The 22349-nt window shown below is 51.7% G+C and overlaps 2 protein-coding genes across 2 annotated transcripts; both read right to left on the bottom strand.

Moving 5' to 3' along the window:
- Positions 1-11540: 11540 nt before the first annotated feature.
- GJB4 (gap junction protein beta 4) lies at positions 11541-14543 on the bottom strand. Its single transcript, XM_059896761.1, is given in 3 exon segments — positions 11541-12009; positions 12012-12618; positions 14460-14543. Coding segments are annotated over 2 exon segments (798 nt in total). The 5' UTR covers positions 12553-12618; positions 14460-14543; the 3' UTR covers positions 11541-11752.
- Positions 14544-16055: 1512 nt separating this feature from the next.
- On the bottom strand, positions 16056-16877 carry GJB5 (gap junction protein beta 5). The gene has a single exon (XM_059896750.1). It carries the CDS (start codon positions 16875-16877, stop codon positions 16056-16058), a length of 822 nt encoding a protein of 273 aa, XP_059752733.1.
- Positions 16878-22349: the final 5472 nt, after the last annotated feature.

The raw sequence follows: 22349 nt of genomic DNA, 5'->3' as shown, positions 1-22349 counted from the left end.
TTTACTGAGGCTTGATTTGTGACCCAAGATGTGATCTATCCTGGAGAATGTTCCATGTGCACTTGAGAAGAAAGTGTAATCTGCTGTTTTGGACGCAATGTCTTATAAATATCAATGAAATCTATCTGGTCTATTGTGTCATTTAAAGCTTCTGTTTCCTTATTAATTTTCTGTTTGGATGATCTGTCCATTGGTGTAAGTGAGGTGTTAAAATCCCCCACTATTATTGTGTTACTGTCGATTTCCTCTTTTATAGCTGTTAGCAGTTGCCTTATGTATTGAGGTGCTCCTATGTTGGGTGCATATATATTTATAATTGTTATATCTTCTTCTTGGATTGATCCCTGGATCATTATATAGTGTCCTTCCTTGTCTCTTGTAATATTCTTTATTTTAAAGTCTATTTTATCTGATATGAGTATTGCTACTCCAGCTTTCTTTTGACTTCCATTTGCATGGAATATCTTTTTCCATCCCCTCACTTTCAGTCTGTATGTGTCCCTAGGTCTAAAGTGTGTCTCTTGTAGGCAGCATATATATGGGTCTTGTTTTTGTATCCATTCAGCGAGTTTGTGTCTTTTGGTTGGAGCATTTAATCCATTCACATTTAAGGTAATTATCGATATGTATGTTCCTATGACCATTTTCTTAATTGTTTTGGGTTTGTTTTTGTAGGTCCTTTTCTTCTCTTGTGTTTCCCACTTAGAGAAGTTCCTTTAGCATTTTCTGTAGAGCTGGTTTGGTGGTGCTGACTTCTCTTAGCTTTTGCTTGTCTGTAAAGCTTTTGATTTCTCCATCGAATCTGAATGAGATCCTTGCCGGGTAGAGTAATCTTGGTTGTAGGTTCTTCCCTTTCATCACTTTAAATATATCATGCCACTCCCTTTTGGCTTGTAGAATTTTTGCTGAGAAATCAGCTGTTAACCTTATGGGAGTTGTATGTTATTTGTCATTTTTCCCTTGTTGCTTTCAATAATTTTCCTTTGTCTTTAATTTTTGTAAATTTGATTACTCTGTGTCTCGGCGTGTTTCTCCTTGTGTTTATCCTGCCTGGGACTCTCTGCACTTCCTGTACTTGGGTGGCTATTTCCTTTCCCATGTTAGCGAAGTTTTCAACTATAATCTCTTCCAATATTTTCTTGAGTCCTTTCTCTCTCTCTTCTCCTTCTGGGACCCCTATAATGTGAATGTTGTTGTGTTTAATGTTGTCCCAGAGGTCTCTTAGGCTGTCTTCATTTCCTTTCATTGTTTTTTCTTTATTCTGTTCTGCGGCAGTGAATTTCACCATTCTGTCTTCCAGGTTACTTATCCGTTCTTCTGCCTCAGTTATTCTGCTATTGATTCCTTCTAGTGTACTTTTCATTTCAGTTATTGTATTGTTCATGTCTGTTCGTTTGTTCTTTAGTTCTTCTACGTGTTTGTTCTTTAGTTCTTCTAGGTCTTTGTTAAACATTTCTTGCATCTTCCAGATCTTTGCCTCCATTCTTTTTCCAAGGTCCTGGATCATCTTTTTTTTTTTTTTCTGGATCATCTTCACTATCATTATTCTGAATTCTTTTTCTGGAAGGTTTCCTATCTCCACTTCATTTAGTTGTTTTTCTGGGCTTTTATCTTTTTCCTTCATCTGGTACATAGCCCTCTGCCTTTTCATCTTGTCTATCTTTCTGTGAATGTGGTTTTTATTCCACAGACTGCAGGATTGTAGTTCTTCTTTCTTCTGCTGCCTGCCCTCTGGTGGATGAGGCTATCTAAAAGGCTTCTATTTTATTTTTTTAAAAATTTATTTATGGGGGCTTCCCTGGTGGTGCAGTGGTTGAGAATCTGCCTGCCAATGCAGGGGACGCGGGTTCAAGCCCTGGTCTGGGAGGATCCCACATGCTGTGGAGCAACTAAGCCCATGCACCACAACTACTGAGCCTGCGCGTCTGGAGCCTGTGCTCCACAACAAGAGAGGCTGCGATAGTGAGAGGCCCGCGCACCGCGATGAAGAGTGGCCCCCGCTTGCCACAACTAGAGAAAGCCCTCGCACAGAAACGAAGACCCAACACAGCCATAAATAAAATAAATAAATAAAATTAAAAAAAATTATTTATTTTTATTTATTTTAAAATTTATTTATTTAGCTGCATTGGGTCTTGGTTGCAGCAGGTGGGATCTTTCATTGTGGTGTGCAGACTCTCTAGTTGTGGTGCATGAGCTCTAGAGTGCATGGGCTTAGTTGCCCCACGGCCTGTGGGATCTTATTTCCCTGATCAGGGATTTAACCCATGTCCCCTGAATCGGAAGGCAGATTCTTAACCATTGGACCACCAGGGAAGTCCCCATAAGTTTATTTTCTACATCTGTAACTCTATTTCAATTTTGTAGATAAGTTCATTTGTAGACTTTTTTTAGATTCCACATATAAGTGATATCATATGATATTAGACATCAATTTAGAAGCTCCCATGTGAGAGGAGGGTGGTGGGAGGGATTCTGTGGAGCCTGAGTGTAGGCTGGATACATACGGAAGGGAATGTAGGGAGGGCTGGCAGATTGGGAGAGGGTCACAGGGTCAGGTCTGGAGGTGCCCGTGAGGTCAACAAACATGGGCAGATGTTGAGGGAGAGCGAAGTGAGAGGGCTGGGGTAGCTGCGGTTAGAGAGCGGGTTGAGTCATACCTGCCTCACCCTTTCCTCCTCTCCTCCTGTTACAGTAACCGAACTGTACTTTTCCTGTCGAAGTCTGAGCCTCCATCTGGGCTCTGCACCCCATTCCCTCTGGCTCTCTTGGGGACCTTGACCTCCTTTCCCTTCTACTGGATTCATCTCACCACTTTTAAATATTCCCAAGCCTCTCTCATTATTAAAAAAAAAAAATTGCTTGACTGCCCCCATTCTCTTGCAGCCAATACCCTTTAATTTTCTATTGTTCCCACAGCCACCATTTTCCAACCAGTTGTCTGCTCTTGCTATCTCCATTTGCTTGCCCTTCACTGTCCTTCACTTTGTTGGGACCTGGTTTCTGCACCCCATTCTCTACAGATGATATTCCTGCCATAGGTACCAGTGACCATCTTTGTTAATCCAAAGAACACTTTTCAGTCTTTATGTGATTTGACCCATGACAGTGTTTAGCACCAATGATCACTTTCTCCTCTTCCTAGAAACTCTTCTAGAAACTTCTCTTGGCTTCCGTGACATCAACTTCCTCCTCTGTGACATTGTTTTCCCTTGGCTTGTATGATACCAGTTTATCCCACAGGCCCACTCCATTTGGTCTTTAAGCCTCCATCCTAGGGCATCTTCTCATCTCTCCCCCAAACAGTCTCTGTACAGTATTAGACAGTCTCAGGGCTTAAGTTACCACCTACCACAGAGGCCCAGATATAAGATAAAAACCAAATTAAAAGCAATCCCCTAGATTCCCAATGAGGAGACTCTCCAAAGAGTTTGGAGCCTAATTTGAATACATAAACTTTTAGTGTGGTTGAAGTACTGATGTACTTTATTAACTTAGTTCGCTGTACATTAAAAAAATCACATATTATATAAGACTTTGTAGTAAGACATTATTTTTTTTCTCCCCTCATATTTTATGAAGCAATTTTATTTAAACTTTTAACATTTCTCTTTAACACCTGGGTCAGTACCATTAGAGCTTTTGTTTGTTATCATTAACCTTTTATAGAACACACAAACTTTATTTTTGCCCAAGTTATTTGTGTCATAGTGCTTTCTGAATCTGTGTGATGCTGGAAACTTTATTCTTTGCCACAAAAACCTGATTGCATAATATTAGGTTGCATAAGCTAAAAAAAAAAAAAAATCACCTGTAGGTGTGTATTTGTCATCTCCACAACATAACCAATTTCTTTATTATTCTTGAAGTGATTTTTTTTTAGAAAGACTTGCTTAAAAAGACGAATACTTGCCATTATAAGGTCATACCCCTAGGAATAATGATTGAATCTGTGTGAAATGTCTTTGCCTCCATTTTTTTTCTGATTCTACCAGCGACCTCCATGCATATCCAAAACTTCATTGATTGAGGTTATTTCAGGCTAACGAGTTTTCCCCAAAGAGCATTTTGTTGTTCAAAACGTGGTAATTGAGAGCCTGCCCCGTAATTCAGGAGACTTTGTTAGGACTGGAATATAAGACAAATCTTTCCTACCTCAGAGATAATTTTGGAGCAAAATCTTATCTCATATTTAGATGTTTTGCTGACAACTCCCAAAGTGATATCTCCTGGCCAGGGCTTTTCCCTCTTATACCCAACAGCTTGCTAGACGTCTCCACCTGGGTGCCAATCACTCAGTGGGTGAACGCATTTTTATTGAGTGCCTACTACGTGTGAAGCACTGTTCTGGGTGCTGGTGGATAAAGGGGTGAACATGACAGAGTCCCTGTTCTCAAGGAGCTCATCCTAGTGGGATGATACAGAGAATAAACATGTAAACAAATAGGAAAATTTCATATACTAGTAAATGCCATGAAGACGATAAAATGGGGTGATATGGTACAGGGCGACTGTGTGTCCTGTGTTTCATCGGCGGTGGGTGGGTCACAAAGGGCCGCCTGGAGGAGAGGATGTTGACTTGAGATGAGAATGCTAAGAGGCAGTTGTGTGAAGCTCTGGGGAAGAGCACTGGCAGCAGAAGTCAGAGCAAAGACACTGAGGTGAGAGAAGGCTGGTGTGTGTGTGCGTGCGCGCACACACGCGCAGTGGGGGGTGGGGCGGGGAGAGCCGGGGGTGGTGGTGGTGGTGGGGGGTGGGTGCGAGAAGGGGAGGGGAGGGCTTAGGAAGATGAGTTTGGAGAGGTAACTAGGGCCTAACCAGGTAGGGACTTGCGGGCCATGGCAAAGAGTTTATCTTCATTTTTTGCGGCCCCGATGGGAAGTCACTTGGAGGGTTTTAAGCAAGGGAGTGACTTGGCCTGATTTACATGATAGAAAGTTCTCTCAGGCTGCCACGTGGAGGAGGAATTGAAGAGGAGCAAGAGTGGGGGCAGGGAGCCAACTGCAGGTATCCAGTGTTCAATGAGGTGGCACTTGGAGATGGTAGGAAGGGAATGGACTTTGAACATATTTTGGAATTATATCCAACTTGACTCACTAATGGTGTGGATGTGATTATGCGGAAAGAGGCACCTAGGTCTTTGAATCGAGCATCTGGGTGGACGGGAATAACATCTTCCAAAGTGGAGAAAACCAAGAGGAAACATAAATCTGTTCTCTGTTGCGGGATTAGGAGTTCTATTTTGGATGACCAACAGGAAGTTGGATGCATGAGTCTAACACTCATGGGAGTGGTTAGGTCTGAACTTAAAAATGTGAGAGTCAGCAGTTTATAGGTGATTTTATGGATGGTTCTGGACAAGATCACAGAGGGGAAATGTAGATAGAGGAGAAAAGAGGGTAGAGAACTGGGCCCTGGGGCATCCTGCGTTCAGAGATCAGCAAGAGGAAGAAGAAACCATGGAGGTCAAGAAAGACCCATCAGTGAGGTGGAATTCAGGAGAGGGTGCTGCCTGGGAGCCAAGGGGAGATGGTGTTTAAGGAGGGAGCTCTCAACATCCAAATGTTGCTGAGGGAGTTAAGATTAGGATGACCAGTGGATCTGACAATGTGTCGGCCATTCATGACCTTGACAAGAGCAGTCCTGACTGCAGTGGTTAAAGTGGTGAGGAAGTGGAGCTGTCAAGTGTAGACAACTTTTAGAGGATTTTGTTTTTTTTTTAAACAGGGTAGTAGCTGGAGAAGGATGTGATGTCAAGAGGGAATTTTAAAAAAGAGAGAGGGACTTCCCTGGTGGCACAGGGGTAAAGAATCCACCTTCTAATGTAGGCGACGCGGGTTCGATCCCTGGTTGGGGAACTAAGGTCCCACATGCCATGGGGCAGCTAAGCCCATGCGCTGCAACAAAGACCCAACACAGCCAAAAATAAATAAATAAATATTAGAAAATAAAAATAAAAAAAGAGAGAGAGGAAAACCTTATAGGATATATTTATAGAAAGGAATCATGATGCAGTGGAGGTGAGAGGTGATGGGGTCCAGTGCCCACATACAGTTGAGGGTGGGGGTACCAGGAGCAGGGATGCTTCATCCATGTTATAGGGGAGAAGGCAGAGTGAAGGGGCACTCATGCCAGGAGGCTGGCAGACTTGGTGGTGGGGGATAAGTTAGTGCTTGCCTACTGCTTCTATTGCCCAGTGGCACAGGATGCCTGGCTCTTGGCTGAAATGGGGGATTAGGAGAGTGGGGGCTGGAGGTTTGGGGAAAGAGAAGGTATGATATAGTTATCTTGGAGAATAGAGTTAAAGTTTTAGGAAAACGTAGAATTTCTTAGAGATTCTGAGTGCCCACTTGATCTTTGTGGCTAGAAGTTGCACCTGAAACCAGCCGGTCCAGTGGTATTATTCTCCAGGTGTTCTGGAACAGGGGCCACATGGAGAGTTGGGTTTAATTGAAGTTAGGGTCTTGCCTGGGGGGTGATGATAGAAGCACAGAAAGGCAAGGGGGTGAGGTTAACTACGAGTCGGCAATGACATGGGGGCCCATGGACTCTAAGCTGGGGAAGGAGGGAAGGTGGGGATATGAAGGGGGTGATGGACATTGAGATAATGGGGTTATTGACTAATAGATGGGGCAGAAGGATTGCTGGCGTGGGAGCGAGAGAGAGTGAGCTACACGGATAGGAGGTTGTGCAGCTCTCGGTACAGCTCTCGGGTCTAGGGTGTGAGCACACATGTGGGCAGGTTCAATGGGTGGAGAAAAAGATTGTTGGAAACAAGGAAGTCCAGGAACTGAGAGGTCAAGGTTTTGGGTGTGAAGTCGCCAAGAAGGATAATAAGTGTCTTAGTAGTGAGCCAGGGTTATAAGGCAGTCCATGAATGAGAGGGGATAAACAGGTATCTTATTTGTGTCTCAGACTAATTCCTCTGAAACGGAAGTTATCAGAGGTTATCAGGTGGAAGTTATCACACCTGCTCCTCCACTTGGTAAATGGCACCACCACCCAGAGCCAGAAACCCGGGCGTCTCTTTGATTCCTCTCTCTACCTGATCCCCACACCCAACCAAGTCACCAAATCATTTCGATTCTATCTCTTAAGCATTTCTTCAATCCAGCTACTTCTTTCCGTCACCACTGTGCACACCCTAGTTGAGGCCGCTGTTGTTTCTCACTTGGACTATTGAGTCAGGCTCTAAACAGAGAGCCCTGCCTCGGCCCCTCCGCACTGTGACCAGACGCTGTGAACTAGATCGTGTGGCTTCTGTACAAAGCCTCCCCAGTGACTTTTCATTGTTCTTAGGATAAAGTCCAAAATCATTAATGGAGATTTCCAGAGAAAGCACTGCATGATCCAGCCCCTGTCTACTTCGGCCCGACTCCTACCATGAGCCCTCCTGGGTTGCTTCCTGTCCTTGGCATCAGGTTTGCTCTCCCTTCTAGGCTTTTCATATACTCTCCCCTCTGCCCGGAATTCCCTCCCCTCTTTGCTTGGCAGAATCCTCCTCTTTCTCTAGGTGTCAGCTTAAGAAGTCCCAGGGACTTCCCTGGTGGTCCAGTGGTAAAGACTGTGCTTCCACTGCAAGGGGGCACAGGCTCGCTCTCTGGTCGGGGAACTAAGATCCCACAGGCTTCGTGGCGCGGCCTAAAAAAAGGAAAGAAGTCCCAGAGAAGCTTTTCCTGGGTGCCCGGATGTTGGCTCCCCCTCCCCCAGCACCCCCTGCTTCCCCAGGTGTCACGAGTTCAGCAGCCATCCTCTTTATAGCAAGTAAGCTCCACGAGGTCAGGGACTGTGCCTGATTCTTCCCAGACAAATCCTGTGCACCTGGCACAGGGCTTGTCACATAAAAGTGAACAATAAATATTCACTGACCTGAATTGGATGGAAGATTTTAGAGGTGGAGCAGTTCTGGGTGAAGGCAAGGTCCGGGGTGTGGTCCTGCAAGTGGGTAGCTAAATGGAGTGGAGGAGGAGGTCACAGGACACGAGGATGGCATGGAATGAAGAGGGCAGAGTGACACATGGGTGGTCCCTGCAGCCCTGGGCCGTGAGAGAATACAGGAAGACTGCAAGTCACGTGCTCAAGTCTTTAATGAACGAGGAGAAGTAGGTGCAGCCATGGGGCTGGGTGGAGGGTGGAGGAGAAAGATGGCGGGGACTAAGAGAGGGAAGAGATTTCAAGAAGATGGAGGTGGAATGTCAGAGAGTGGTGGCCTCAGGCTGGTCAGATGGTGTTTGGTCTCCACCTGGCTCAGTTGGCTCAGGACTTGAGACTTCTGGGAACAGTGCCCATGAAGAGGGCTGGCGTGGGAGTAGTCAAGGTCCTAGGATGCTCTCGCCCTGTGTTGGACCCAGCAGCAGCCCTTGGAATGGGGAGCCTGGAATCTCAGAGGGTGTTGCCTGTGGCTTGTCTCCTGTCCTGCATGCGGGAGCTGCCTTGGGCTGAGCAGCTTGGGGCCGTCTGGTTCTGAGCTGGTCGAGAGGGCCACCCTGTTCCCCGGGGTTGGGTGATCACAGCTTGGTGGTGGGGGCCACCTTGTTTCTTGAGGTCAGGAGTTCAGTGGATGGTATTGGTGCCCTGCCCATGTCCCCTTTCCTGGGGGGCATCCACTCATGGCTTATAGCTGCCCCTGGAGAATTGACCTTGACTGAGTGGGAGCCACCTACCCCTCCTGCCAGCCCTCCTGCTCGGGGTGAAACCAATGACTGACGGCTATGGGAGTTCCTAAGCCTGATGCCCTTTCCTCCGGGGGGGGACAACGCTGTGGTGGGATTTATGATCCAAATGCCCTTCACCCCATGGGGATCAATCAGGTCAAGGCTGAGTCTCCCTGAACACACACCCTGCTCAGCTCCTCCCCCTCCCTATCCTGCTTCCTCTGTTCCTTCCTTACATGCACACAAATTCCTGCCACTGGCTCTGCTTCCAGGGACCCTGACCTAAGATGCAGTGACTCTCTGATCTTGTTCCATCATCAGGGGTGGGCTTGGAGGCTCTCCAGGGATCATAGGGGACACAGCCCCCTACAGATTCAGTGGGCTTGGAAGGTCCCCTTCCCTCTTTAGGCCAAAGTTTCCTCACCTATAAAAACCTTTAGGCTGTGTGCAGGTACCAGAAATGGAATGACCAGCTTCCCAAAAGCTTCTGTCTTGGGAATGACGCTGCTACTTCTCATCCATCCACAAATGATGCTTAATAACTACTTTTAGATGAACAAGTGAAAGAGTGAATGAAGGTGCCCACATGTGAACTGAAGTTCTTTTTTTTTTTTTTAAATTATTTATTTATTTATTTATTTATTTATTGGCTGTGTTGGGTCTTCGTTTCTGTGCGAGGGCTTTCTCTAGTTGCGGTGAGCGGGGGCCACTCTTCATCGCGGTGCGCAGGCCTCTCACTATCGCGGCCTCTCTTGTTGCGGAGCACAGGCTCCAGACGCGCAGGCTCAGTAGTTGTGGCTCACGGGCCCAGTTGCTCCGCGGCATGTGGGATCTTCCCAGACCAGGGCTCGAACCCGTGTCCCCTGCATTGGCAGGCAGATTCTCAACCACTGCGCCAGCAGGGAAGCCCCTGAACTGAAGTTTTTAAACTATTTGGTGGGAGACTGAGTCAACCAAGATATGTAATATGGACTTATTCAGTGTATCTGCATAACGCCATTCCGTTCAGACCTAAGCTTCCTGCTGCTGTGCCCTCACTGTATGATGGGGGTGGATACCTTGGGAAAAAGTACCAAGTTCCCCTGGAAAGCTGAAGAGGCTGGCACGATGTTCCTTCTTTCGAATTCTAGCTCCCAATGAAGTTGATTAATGGATGTATACTCCCTATGAAATGGTGTCTCCTAAATGATTTAGTATCTCTCAGCTCCAGTAACAATAAAGAATAATTGCTGAATACCTTAATAAAACAAACAAACAACCTTTAGGCTGGATGAGTTAAAACAACAACAGCAAAAACAACAAAATACACAAGCAAGGAAACACCATGCTGAACTCCCTGGGCTAGGTGTGGTGGAGGATTCAGATTCAGCTAAACGAGTCACGGTCCCTTCTGTCAAGCAGCTCATAGCCCGTTTACTCGTTTAACAAACTTTTACTGAAGGCAGCAGGGAGCTGGATGACTCATTGTCCTGTGCGTGAAGGGCTCACAGACTCATGCAGAGAGGACCCCTCCAATTCGGGGAGAATGGCAGAGGTACAGGCGAGGCTGGCACACAGAAAAGGTGGTTGAGGCTGTCCCTGGGGTTTGGGGAAGCGTCCCGGCGGAGGGAGGAAGCGCATTCCAGGCAGAGGGAACAGCATGTCCAAAAGCTCCCGGCACGACCCAGTGTGATGTGTCTGGTTGGAGATCCGCAAGCCCTTTGGTGTGTTATGATGGTATGAGGAGGGTGGGGGGGGTAAGGCTGGGGAGGTCAGTGGGGCCAGGTGGAGGGCAATGGGGGTGGTGGTCATGGTGGAAAGACTGTCAGAGCAGGAGGAATGATGTGGTCAGATTCGTATACAACCGCTCTGTCCCCGTAGAGGAGGGCAGATGGGAGAGGCCCAGTGGGAGGTGGTCAGGCTGTGGGGTGGGAGAGGAGAGGTAGATTCAGAACACATTTAGGGGTTGAAATCAGTGGGATTTGGTGCTGTACTGGGACGTGGGGTGTGAGGGGCTGGGAGATGGGGCGGGGATGAGGATGTCAGGCTAGCTCCCGGCTTAGACAATTGGGTGGATGGCAGTGTTATTCATGGGGGAGGTGTGATCCTTGAGGAGGGCAGGTTTGGGGAAAGATGACACGGTCAGGTTGGGGGTTGCTGAGTGGGAGATGCCTGGGGGTCCCCCAGACGGTTGTCCCATGAGCCATTTGTGTGTGTTCTGGGACTCAGGGCAAGTCTAGCCTGGTTTTGGCCGTTGTCAAGGTCTGAGTGGTGTGTATAGGGGAGGATGAGGGATTGTGTAGCCAGTAAAGAGAAGGGAAGTTCCTCATCCTTGAGGATATGTGAGGGACCCGTTAGCTTGGATGCTCTCTGTGGGTCCCTGGCCTGTGGGCGTGGGCCTCCTAGACACACTGGCAGACTGCCCATCTGGGACGTGCTCTCGGTGCTGCCCCACGCACAGCAGACCTGCCTCTCCTACCCTCCAAGGGACTTACCTCTGGGGACCTGTGCTGGGCAGGGTTAGGGAGGCCGGAATGGGGGAGCCATGTGCACTCATCTGAGGGACACTCGCTGAGAACCAACTCATGCTGGCACAGGGTCTCCTGGGGTACCTCCCCTCCTGCTTTGACCAGCTGGTTGCAGAGTCCAGAGACCACTGGGTCAGCCTCTGGGCTTCCCACCACGTCCTGAGGGCATGGTCTGTGTGTGGTGTGTGTGTGTGAGTGTGGTGTGACTGTGTGTGTGTGTGTGTGTGTGTGTGATGGGTAAACCTGGATCTGAGGTTCCAGGGCTCAGAGGCCCACTGAGCGGTCTTGGCCTCCTCTCCAAGGTCCATCATGAACCCCCCTGCTTTCCTTCCCATCACTCCCTCCCTGGTCTGCAAAACACTGAGAAAATCATATTTATTAAGGGTTTGACATACCCTATCGCCATATACAAAATCCCCTCCAGCCATCAACCTTCCTCCCCTGGGGCTGAGGACCCAGAGACCGATTTGCTTCCCAGCATTGGCCCCTGGGTGGGTCTCCTTAGCTCCACACCCACGTTCCTCACCTGCCCTGCCGTGGCCTTAGGGACCAGGCAGAGGCTCTTGTGGTCTCAGCCGCCGACCTCACTGGTTATGGACACCCACCTGCATCCACTGTGGTTGACCCAGCCTTCATTAGGACAGAGTTCCCATCCTGGGGGTGCTCCCCCTGGGAGAGGGCATACGGTGGGCGTGTCTCGGGCAGGCGAGTCCAGTGCTGAGACCCCCGGCGTCTGGAGCCCAGGGTCTGCAGGCACCTCTTGCCCACCAGGTAGGTGACCTCACTGAGGTTGAGCAGGATGCAGAGCATGGCCGCGGCCACCACGAAGTACGTGAAGACCTTCTTCCCCGTGGCCGGGAGATGTAGCAGTCCACAGGGCGGGGGCATGGCGACTCGGAGCAGGCCAGCACGTGGGGCATGTCATAGTCCTGGTAGAGGCGGTGAAAGATGTAGAGGAAGCCGGAGTCGACGGCCGCCTTGAGGAGAAGACTCAGCAGGTCCGTCCACCAGAGGCCGCCCCGCTTCTTGTCCAGGTTGTCGTACAGGGATGGGACATCGGGCCCGTGCTTCGGGCGGTGCTTCCGCTTGCGCTCCTGGCGGTAGACCAGATGCATGACCACGAGCAGTGAGGGACACGTGACCAGGATGAGCTGCAGGGCCCAGAGGCGCACGTGGGACGCGGGGAACAACTCATTGTAGCAGACATTGGGGCAGCCCGGCTGGCGGGTGTTGCAGATGAAGTCCTTTTGCTCATCGCCCCACACCTCCTCGGCCGCCACCGCGTACACCAGCACGCGGAAGATGAAGACCACGGACAGCCAGATGCGGCCCGGTGCCGTGGAGTACTTGCTCACCCCATTCAGGATGCCCCGCAGGAACGCCCAGTTCATGCTGACTGTGGCCTTTGTTCCTCGTGTGGACGATCTAGACCAGGGGGTCACAAGGCCTAGGAGAACCTGGAAATGGGAACCTTCATTAAGGGTGTGACTGGCAAACCATTTCACAACCACCATGTCATCATGTCCACACTGGCAATGACTCGGTGGGGTAAGGATGGCCATTGTCCCCAATTCACGGGAGAGTAAGCTAAGGCCCAGAGAGGCACACGCCCAAGGCCCACGGCTGGAAGTGACAGAGCTGGTCTTGAACGTCCATCTTCCAGTTCCAAAATCAGGGCATATTTTATTCTACAAAGTAATAGATACATGTGAAGGGTAATCATCCTGCATGGATGTGCCCACCAACCTCATCGACTCCAACCTTCAGGCCTGCGGGCTCACATGAATTCTAAAGAAATAGTAACAAAGTGTGGGTTGGATGATCCGCTCTCCCATCAGCTGCCAGGGCTGGACCTGGCAGGATGGGAGGGACATGTATCTTTTTTTTTTGGCCACATCGCACAGCATGCAGAACTTCTCCTACCAGGGATCGAACCCGTGCCGCCTGCAGTGGCAGCGCAGAGTCTTAACCACTGGACCGCCAGGGAAATCTGAGGGGTGTGTATTTTTTTTAAATTTAATTATTTATTTATTTAATTATTTGTTTATTTATTTATTTATGGCTGTGTTGGGTCTTCGTTTCTGTGCGAGGGCTTTCTCTAGTTGCAGCAAGCGGAGGCCACTCTTCATCGCGGTGCGCGGGCCTCTCACTATCGCGGCCTCTCTTGTTGCGGAGCACAGGCTCCAGACGCGCAGGCTCAGCAATTGTGGCTCACGGACCTAGTCGCTCTGCGGTATGTGGGATCTTCCCAGACCAAGGCTCGAACCCGTGTCTCCTGCATTGGCAGGCAGATTCTCAACCACTGCGCCACCAGGGAAACCCAAGGGATGTGTATTTTTATCCTTCAACTTTCTCCAACTGAGCGCCAGCATGAGCCAGGCCCTGTGCCTGGTGGGCAGACCCCAGAGTAATATCCATCCTCATTCTCCTCTCCGGCTCCAGGATGTCCCCCACCCTGACATTCCCTTCCAAATGAAACAGGCTCTTTGGAACCATGGTGGCTTGGTATCATCCTGCCACCCCTTCTTTTGGTGCTGAGCCTGAGGGCTGACTGTCCTGACCACAGTGGGTTCCTCTAGAATTCCAACCATTCCAGCCTTTGGAAGGGATTGGGGAAGGGACAGAGCTAAGACTCTGGCACGGTCGTCCCCCCACCATCTACCTTTTCTTTCAGGGACACCTCCCTTCTCCGTCTGCTCGGTGGCTGTTTGCTGCCCACACAGGCCATTGGTTCATTCAGGCTGTGTCCTGCGTGCTCCTTCCTCCACACCTCTTACCTGCAGTGACATCTTTTTCCATCTCTGGCCCTGGGCCCTCCCCTATCCCTGACTCAGGTATCAGCATCTTCAAACCTTGTGCCTCTGGGACACTTTCTGAGCGCCCTCCTCCATCGTTTCTGGAAGAATGCCTCACTGGTACTTAAATGGTCTGTTTACCTGTTTTCCATGCCAGACTGTCAGCTTCTGGAGGGAAGCCTCCGCATATCATTCGTCTCTGATCCCCCAGGACTCAGCACCGAGCCTGACCCAGTGAACACACAATAGACATTTGCTAAACCCAGTCAAAACCCCACTTCTTCCTCATCTCTCCTCTTATTTATCTCTTCTCTAGTCTTCTGTCCTCCCTTTGGTCTGGCAGGACATTCGTTCCCCTCCTTGGGGCTTCCCTGGGGTTTCTCCAGAGATCCTCTGTCCCCCCCTACTCCTCCCTGAAGTCTGGCCCACAGCCCGAGTTCCCCTGGGGATCCTCAGCCCATCCCTGCCTCCCAGCCCAGCCTCCTTCCCGATTTGGTCCTCACCTTTCTTGGGTCTAGCAGCCACTCTCCTGTCCCTGGGCCGGTCTCTCTGCCCGTCTGCCCGAGGGCCTCCTGGAGGCAGCTTTTGTTTCTCACTCCCCTGCTGGGGGAGCTTTCTGAGCCAATGAGCCAAATGAGAGCGATCGGGTGGGCAGGCAGGTAGGCGGGCGGGCTTGCGGAGCACACGTTCAGAGCAAACACCTGTGTCTCTTCTCCCCTGGCCCACGCCTTCTCTGCAGCTTGGCCAGGCATGGCTGGGTCTGGCTCCCCGTGCTGGCAGGGAAACTGCCCGAGCAGGCGCAGGAGCCTGGTAGCCTCGTGTTCGGGACCTGGTCGGCACCAAATGGTGTTGTCCCCATCCCCCTCCCATTGCCCTATTGCCCCCGTCCCCCTGTCCCCAGGCCTCTCTCCTACCTTTTTCTCTGGAAGCCTGGTTCTGAGGCCCTTAGCAGCTGACATCTATGGAAAGGGGCGACCTTGATCCAGTCCAGGGTTGCATTCTACCCTGGCAGGACATTTCTGGGGACTAGAGCTTGGGCTGCTGGTGAGTTGTGTAGGGCATGGGAGGGCCTGCCTATGGTTCCTCTGGACAAGGGTACCGCTGCCCTGGTGGAGACAAGGAATGCAGGTCGCAGCGTGAAATGCACAGCCTCCCTGTCAAGCCTCCATGGGCCTGGGTTTCTGGGGAAGTCGGAGCGTGACCCAGTGGGGGCTGCAGAGAGGCCTTGGGCCTGGAACAGTGAAGGTTAATGTGCAGCCAGGGAGGGGCTCCTCTGCCTCATTTCCCACAAGCATTTATAGAGCACTTCCTAACACCAGTGACTAACGCTTATGTGGCCCTTTTTACAGCCGGCTAACCCCATCTGCAGTCGTGAGCTCATCCAGACTCACAGCCCCACCAGCTCAGTATTATTAACCCGGTTTGGAGAGGGGCTGTGGTCGCTTTCTCAGCGTTCCACTGGAACTTGTGTTCAAATGCAAGTGTTATGACTCAAAAGCCCATTAACTTTCCACCGAGACACGCGGTTCCCCATGTAATAAAGCTCCATTCTCTTTGCAGACAACCCACGGGCCTAAAACTGCAACTGGGGATAAAGGCTAGACTTGAGCATGAGCAAGGAGCATGACCCCCCAGGAGTGCTGGGGGCTGTCTTACCTGGCTAGATCAAGCGCAGCCCTTTGCAGGGGCAGAGATGTTGACCCCATGACCTGATAAGGCTCGCAAAGGTCGAAGGATCAAAGGTCACCTTGAATCAGTGAATGAATTGACTTTTATTAAGCCCTGACTGTGGGCAGCACACACTGAAGGCATGTGCACATCCGTTCTCGTATTAAGCCCCTCCTCACAGCAGCAGACCTGTTGGGGGGTGCCTCATCATCTCCGTTGTACACAAAAGGAAACCGAGGTACAGCTCCGAAGGGTAACTTGCCCAAGGCCACACAGCTGGGGCAGGCGGCAGGAGCTGGGGAAGAGGGATCTGAACCCAGGTCGTCAGACCCTCCCTCTTGCCTGTCCCCACTCTCTGCACAGTGCTCTCACCCCCAAGGCTGCACCTTGGCTGCCGGGTCCTTCCAACCCAGGCCTGACCAGGCAGCCCCTCACAGGATGGTTTTCTTCACGTGGTCTCGAGGGTGGTCTGGTAAGAGAGGAGGGGGAGCGTCTGAGCCCAGAAAGATGAGGTCGCCCAAGCGGAGGTCGTCCTGTTTGGAGGAAGTGGTGGCCCAGTTCCGGCGGTGGCCCAGGCCCGTGGCCCGGGCTTTCCTTGCCAGCAGGCACTCGCGGCACCTCTTGCTCACCAGGTAGGCCAGCTCCACAATGTTGAGCACGATGCAAACGACGGCCGTGATCACCATGAAGAGAGTGAAGATGTTCTTCTCCGTGGGCTTGGAGATGAAGCAGTCCACCGTATTGGGACACGGAGCCACGTGGCACCTGACCACGCGAGGGAGGGTGTATCTGGGGTAGAACGAGTGGAACACGTGGAGGAAGGCGGCATCCACGCCAGCCTTGAACACCAGGCTGCAGACGTACGTCCACCAGAGCCCGCCCCGCTTCTTGCCGGGGTCTGGGTAGAGGTGCCCGCCATTCTTCCCTGCCGCCTCTTGGTGCTTCTTCTCCCGGGCCTCGCGGTAGGCCACATGCATGACCACGAGCAGCGAGGGGCACGTGACCAGGATGAGCTGCAGGGCCCAGAGGCGCACGTGGGACACGGGGAAGATCTCGTCGAAGCAGACGTTGGAGCAGCCCGGCTGGCGGGTGTCACAGTCGAAGTCCTTGTGGTCGTCACTCCACATGCGCTCGGCTGTCACCAGGTACACCAGCACGCGGAAGATGAAGACCAGGGACAGCCAGATGCGCCCGAAGGCTGTGGAGTACTTGTTGACCCCGCTCAGGAGACCCTCGAAGATCCCCCAGTTCATGGTGGCCCCGGGCGTTGGCCGCTACTGCAGGGAGAGGATGACTGTCATCTCCCAAGTTTACAGAACACTCACCCGCAGCACCTTATAGAACAGCGTCGCCGGGTTGGGTCCTCCCAGCCATGGCAGAGCTAGGTTCTATTGTCGTCCCCTTTACAGCTGAGGGAAACCGAGGTTCAGAGGGCTTCTGCAGGGTCACACACGATTAGGTGCAGAGCTGGGCCTTGAGCACAGGTCATTCAGCCCAGAACCCAACTCTTAGCCATAAAAGTGGGTGAAGGCAGGTCTGGGGAGCCACTAGTCCTCCCAGGTCTTAAGGAGGTGGGACATGCTGACTTCCCTCTCTCTCCCAACCATGGCCCCCCTCCTCAGCGAGTCGGACCTGGGGCTGACTTCTCCTTTCCTTTCGGAGCTAGGCTGTCTCCCCTTAGACAGCTTCCTCCCAAGGGGGACCTGCTCTTTGCCTTTTACCTGGCTTGGGGGATGGGGCTAGAGAGGAGGCTGGAACCTTGTCCCCAAACTCCTGTCTGGTCTAACACTATAAATATCCAGGCAGTGTCCTGCTCACGTGCGGCTCACTTGAAGCAAGGCCAACGGCAATGCAGCTGAAACAAAAGGGAGGGAGCGATGATTCTCTTGATATTGATACAATAGGCTTCATAGAGTAGCCTGGTATTCCTGTGCTTCCCAAACTGGTGTTCCATGGAACCCTGCTCGATAGGCTGGCAACAGAAGCAGCAAGAGAAAAGGATTCTATTCTGTGCTCAAGAAAAGTAGGCAAGCACTATGTTCAGTGCAAAGTTAAATAGGTCCCTTTACTTGACCATGCGAATAAATTCACATTATGAGTCTCCCAAAGGAGGACAGAATATGTAGCATGGCACCAACTCCTTTGACTATAGAACCCTTTTTTGTCATCTTGTAGAACAGCCTTGTCAAGACACCGAAATGGGAAATGCTGCTCTGGTCAGTTCTGCTGGCGAGTTTGGTGTGATGAACACACAGGAATCGGATTTACCTCCAATTAGGGAATGTGACTATGGTTCAGAGTGAGGGGTGCCCAACGACCTTTCTTGGAATTCCTCTGCCTGGTTCCTGGGGGGTCCACTGAGACCTATGCACGGTGGTCTTACCATACTGGGCTCCCTGGGACCTCAGGGAGCCTGTCTGCACAGCCTGTTGCTCTAAGGGGTTAGTGCTGGTCCAGGCCAAAGGTGACTGTGCTGTCCTGCCCCCTCCCCCCCCCCCGCCCTTCCCCCCCCCCCCCCCCACTGCGTGATCCTCTGCAGATGGGCAGGGTAGTGATAAAAGCCAGCATTTATCAGGTGTTTATGCAGTGCCAGCACTGTTCTGAGCACTTGGCATGAATCAATACAGCAACTGTATAAAAGGGTATATGTTTTATTCCCAATTTACAGATGAGGAAAGTGGAGCCCGGAGAGGTTTGCTCATAGTTACACAGCTGGTAAGCGGCAGAGCTGGGATTTGAACCCAGGCAGGCTGGCTTCGGAGCCCACACTCTGGGCCTGGGCCCCTTTCCTTAGGTTTCGGGGAGGTGCCTGCTGTGTCCACTCCCTCCTCCACCAGGTGAATCCCCAGTAGGGGAGGCTGTGGGTGACTCTGCTCCCTGCCCTGTCTCTCCACTGTCCTGTCTACACAAGAATGTGGGCCCTGGCTCTGAATCATCCACTTGTCTTTGCTCAGTCCTGCTTAAGGTGGGCGGAACTCCTGGCAGCTTCTCAGGGAACACCCAAGGAGGCTCTAGCCCAGGGGGTCTCCGCCCAGCCCAACCTGGGGTTGGCGGGGTTTTGCAGGCCCAGGCAGAGCTGCCCCACCTGCTCAGCTCCTGGCCCCTCTGTGAGCCCCTCTCCCACTCAGTCCCTGGCTCCCACCTCTGCTCAGCTGGGGAGCAAGGGGAAAAACTCAGAGCAGAGGAGGGAGGGGCCCATCTTCATTCCTCCACCATCAGGACGCAGGGTGGTCTTGTGTCCAGGCCACTCCCCCTGCTCTCCACCAGAGAAGTCTCCCCCTTCCAGGTGTGCCGAGGGGCAGGGCACATCTGGACACAGATGGCCTTACCTGAGTGGCTACTCCTCAGGGCTCTCTGGGTACCGGCTCCGGGCTGCCAGCCGTCGAACTCAGCAGGCAGCCGGGACTCATGTCAGAACCAGGGAGAGTGTCTGGGGAAGCCCGTTCCTAGGACAGAGCCTGCAGATTTCGGCAGGCAGCCTGGGCGTGCCGCCGGCCAGGAGGAGGAGGAGCTGCACCAGGCACGGCCATTGGCTGGGCCCCAGCCTCCCCAGACTGCCTCTGATGAGGCCCAGGAAATTTAGGGGTTCCCTCCTCCCAGGGGCTGAGCCCCAAATCCTGGCATCCGTTCGGGGACAACCACAGGTCCACTCTGACTCCCCGCTTGTCTTCCCATCCCTGGCCTTGTGTGGAAGAAGCCGAGGCCTGACCTGGCTTCTTATCCTTTCCAGAAATTCCCACTGCTACTTCTTGGGACTCTATGGGCTGCTCCAGACTCTCCTCCCTCTCTAGTTGCTGCTCAGTGGCCTTCTGTTCTCACAGCTTCAGTTACCTTTGGAAATGCCATGAGTTCCAAATTCTCTCTCCAGCCCAAATGCTTTTGCCCGTCAATAGTCCCCACCTGGATGCCCTTCCTTCACCTTTCTCCTCACCTGGCCTACTCCTCCAAGAAGCCTTCCCTGACTGTGCAGCCCCAGGTGGCTTAGGGCCCCATCTCAGGGCTTCCACTGCCCTCAGCTTCCACGCCCTCATCAGACTGTATTGGAATAGTTGATTTTAATTGAATTTGCTCTAGGGACCCGCCTGTTGAATGAGCAGATCAGTCCCCAAGAACGGACATTTTTAGGGGCTTGTCGTGAGCACGACATAACACGGATCAGCCCCTGACCCCCAGGAACTCACCAGCTTGACCTTAATTACCAGCTGATAAGTCTAGTACCAGCTGCATAGCCTCTCATGATGGCGAAGAGGTCATGGAACAGTTTCTGGGCCCAGCTTCCCATTGCTGCTGGAATCTAGTTTCCTGCACACACAGCCCCACTCCTCCCCAAACACGTACACCAAGCTCCTCCCCAGCCCTTTCATGGCTGACTGCCCTCTACTGTCCACCCCGACCCCGAGGGGCTGCTCCCCACCCCCATACCACACACACTAGCCTTTCCACCAGCCCGTGTTTTGAATTCAAGAATCATTGCTGAGACACGGCTGTGTGCCAGGTGCTGTGTTTGGGGCTGGGCTACACAGATAAAGAGAGGAGCAGAAGAGGCTGGCAGGGTCCCCCAGCCCGGGGCAGGCACACAGATGGGGTCCCAGAGACACAGAGATGTAAGAAGGACGTTGAGGGTGAGTTCCAGCAGAAGGGACTTGGGGTCCCTTGGGGTGGATGAGTCCTGTCCGGAGTAGGTGCCTCCCTGTCTAATGGGTCAGGCGGAAGAAGGAACTGCCTTAAGGCAGGGGAGATCTGCATCTGGAGCTCATACACCCCTACGTCTGGGCCCACACCCCTGCATCTGGAATCTCACAGCCCTGGATTTGAATCTCACCTCTGGTACCTTCAGATCTGGGTACTTCCCCTGTTTCTCGGGTGTACAATGAGACATTTTGTGCCCGTGAGGGGTGTCCTGTGAGGACAGTGAGCGCAGTGCAGGGCGGTGCCCGAGTGCAGGCTGCGTGGCCTGGATCCGGCTCTGCCTCTTCCTCTCCGTGTGGTGCCAGTTTCCTATCCGTGCAGTGGGACAATAGCATTGCCTACCTCGTAGGGCTGGCACACAGATGAGCCCAGCCAATAGAGGCACAGTGCCAGAACAGTGCCCGGCACAAAGGAAGCCCTTTCTACCACTGCCTCTGATGTATGTGAACTGCCCTCACACACCTGGCACGTGGTGGGTACCCAAAATGACTTCCTCCCCCTTTCCCTGTTCCTCATCTCTTCTCTCTGAGATGTAAGGAAGGCAGAGAAAGGAGGGGGAGACAGACTACTCGCCAGAGAAAATCTCACGTGGATGGATGATGTCTTTGGGTTAAAAAGGCAAAACCCGGGTCAGGCAGTGACGGTTGGGGAGTGGGGAGGGCAGGCAGGGTGTGCCCCGGGAGGGTTTCTCATTAGTGCCTGGACGCAGCCTGTTGGTCTAATTAACTTTTAAGATGCCCTTTATCAGCAGGTCACACGGGGCCTGAATTCAATGGACAGTGTGTGCAAGAGCCACAAACACCACAGGTCTACAGCGAGCGTGGCACATCCCACACGCACACACTCTTACACACAGGCCACACTATGGGCATGATGCTACACACTTGTGGGGCAGTGCTGAGCCCTGGGTGCCTAGTACGGGGCCTGTTAGTTACCACGTTAGGCCTCCGTTTACATTTATGGAATGAATGATGTATGAAATGCACACACCTTGCAAAGAGAGTCACACATATCTATCCCCCTCCACGTTCTTCCTCCAAACGACTGCCAAGTACAGGAGAGAGGAGACACATGAATGGATCGGGTACAACTTTGTGAGAAGAGCTATAAGAGACATATAACAGAGAGGGGAGTGTCAAGTTCTGCCAGAGGGAGACCCAGACAAAGTGACATTTAAGCTGGGTCTTGAAGGATGTGTAGGAGTTCACCAAGAGGAGATGAGGAGGAGAGGCCTTTGAGGCAGAGGGCATAGAGTGTGCAGTGAAAGATGATGGAAGAGCTTTGGAGAGTGGGCTGGAGGAGGCAGCAGTGGGGGCACTAAAAAGCAAGGACATTCTGGACCATGAAAGATCTGGGACACTGTGTTCAGGGGCTTGGATTTATCTTGTGTGCAGAGGGAGACCTGGGGGAAGGAAGGAGGCTATGTGGTCAGATTGGTACAGTCAATTCTCATTCTTCGTGGTAGTTACGTTCTGTAAGTCACCACAAACACTGAATTAGCAAATCTTGATACTTTGCCAGTAGGGGAAATACAGGGTTCGGTTCCTGCGAGCCTCTGGTTACAACATTTTCATCAACTGATCAATACGTAACCTTGTTCTATGTGTGTTTCTCTTGAAAGACACCTTAATTATATATAGTGTTGAATCATTAATGTTGAACTCACGGCCAACAGCACTATTACTCACTCCTGAACGAAGCTCATCTTTCTATCCTCTTTTGTTTTGGCCGCGGCATGTGGGATCTTAGGGATCCAGGGATTGAACCCATGCCTCCTGCAGTGGAAGCGTGGAGTCTTAACCACTGGACCACCAGGGGAGTCCCCCTGAACGAAGCTCATCTAATACGTATTTTCTCCCTAAGGCCCGTCACAACCTTCCTATGCTTGGGAACACAGACAGTACTTCAGTGCTCTGCTTGGGGGCCAGTTTAAACAGCAGATTCACCTTCCACAAGCACAAAAATGCAAAAAAGCGGTACTAAATCAACCTCCAGTGGGGCATTTGTGTACAGTATCAGCTGAAACAAGAAGACAA

The sequence above is a fragment of the Balaenoptera ricei genome, chromosome 1, assembly GCF_028023285.1.
Source record: "Balaenoptera ricei isolate mBalRic1 chromosome 1, mBalRic1.hap2, whole genome shotgun sequence".
Taxonomy (NCBI): domain Eukaryota; kingdom Metazoa; phylum Chordata; class Mammalia; order Artiodactyla; family Balaenopteridae; genus Balaenoptera; species Balaenoptera ricei.
Note: the sequence above shows the minus strand (reverse complement) of the source record. Positions and strands in the feature narration are given on the sequence as shown.

Coding starts and splice junctions, on each gene's coding strand:
- GJB5 (XM_059896750.1), bottom strand. CDS start 16,877: ATGAACTGGGGGATCTTCGAGGGTCTCCTGAGCGGGGTCAACAAGTAC.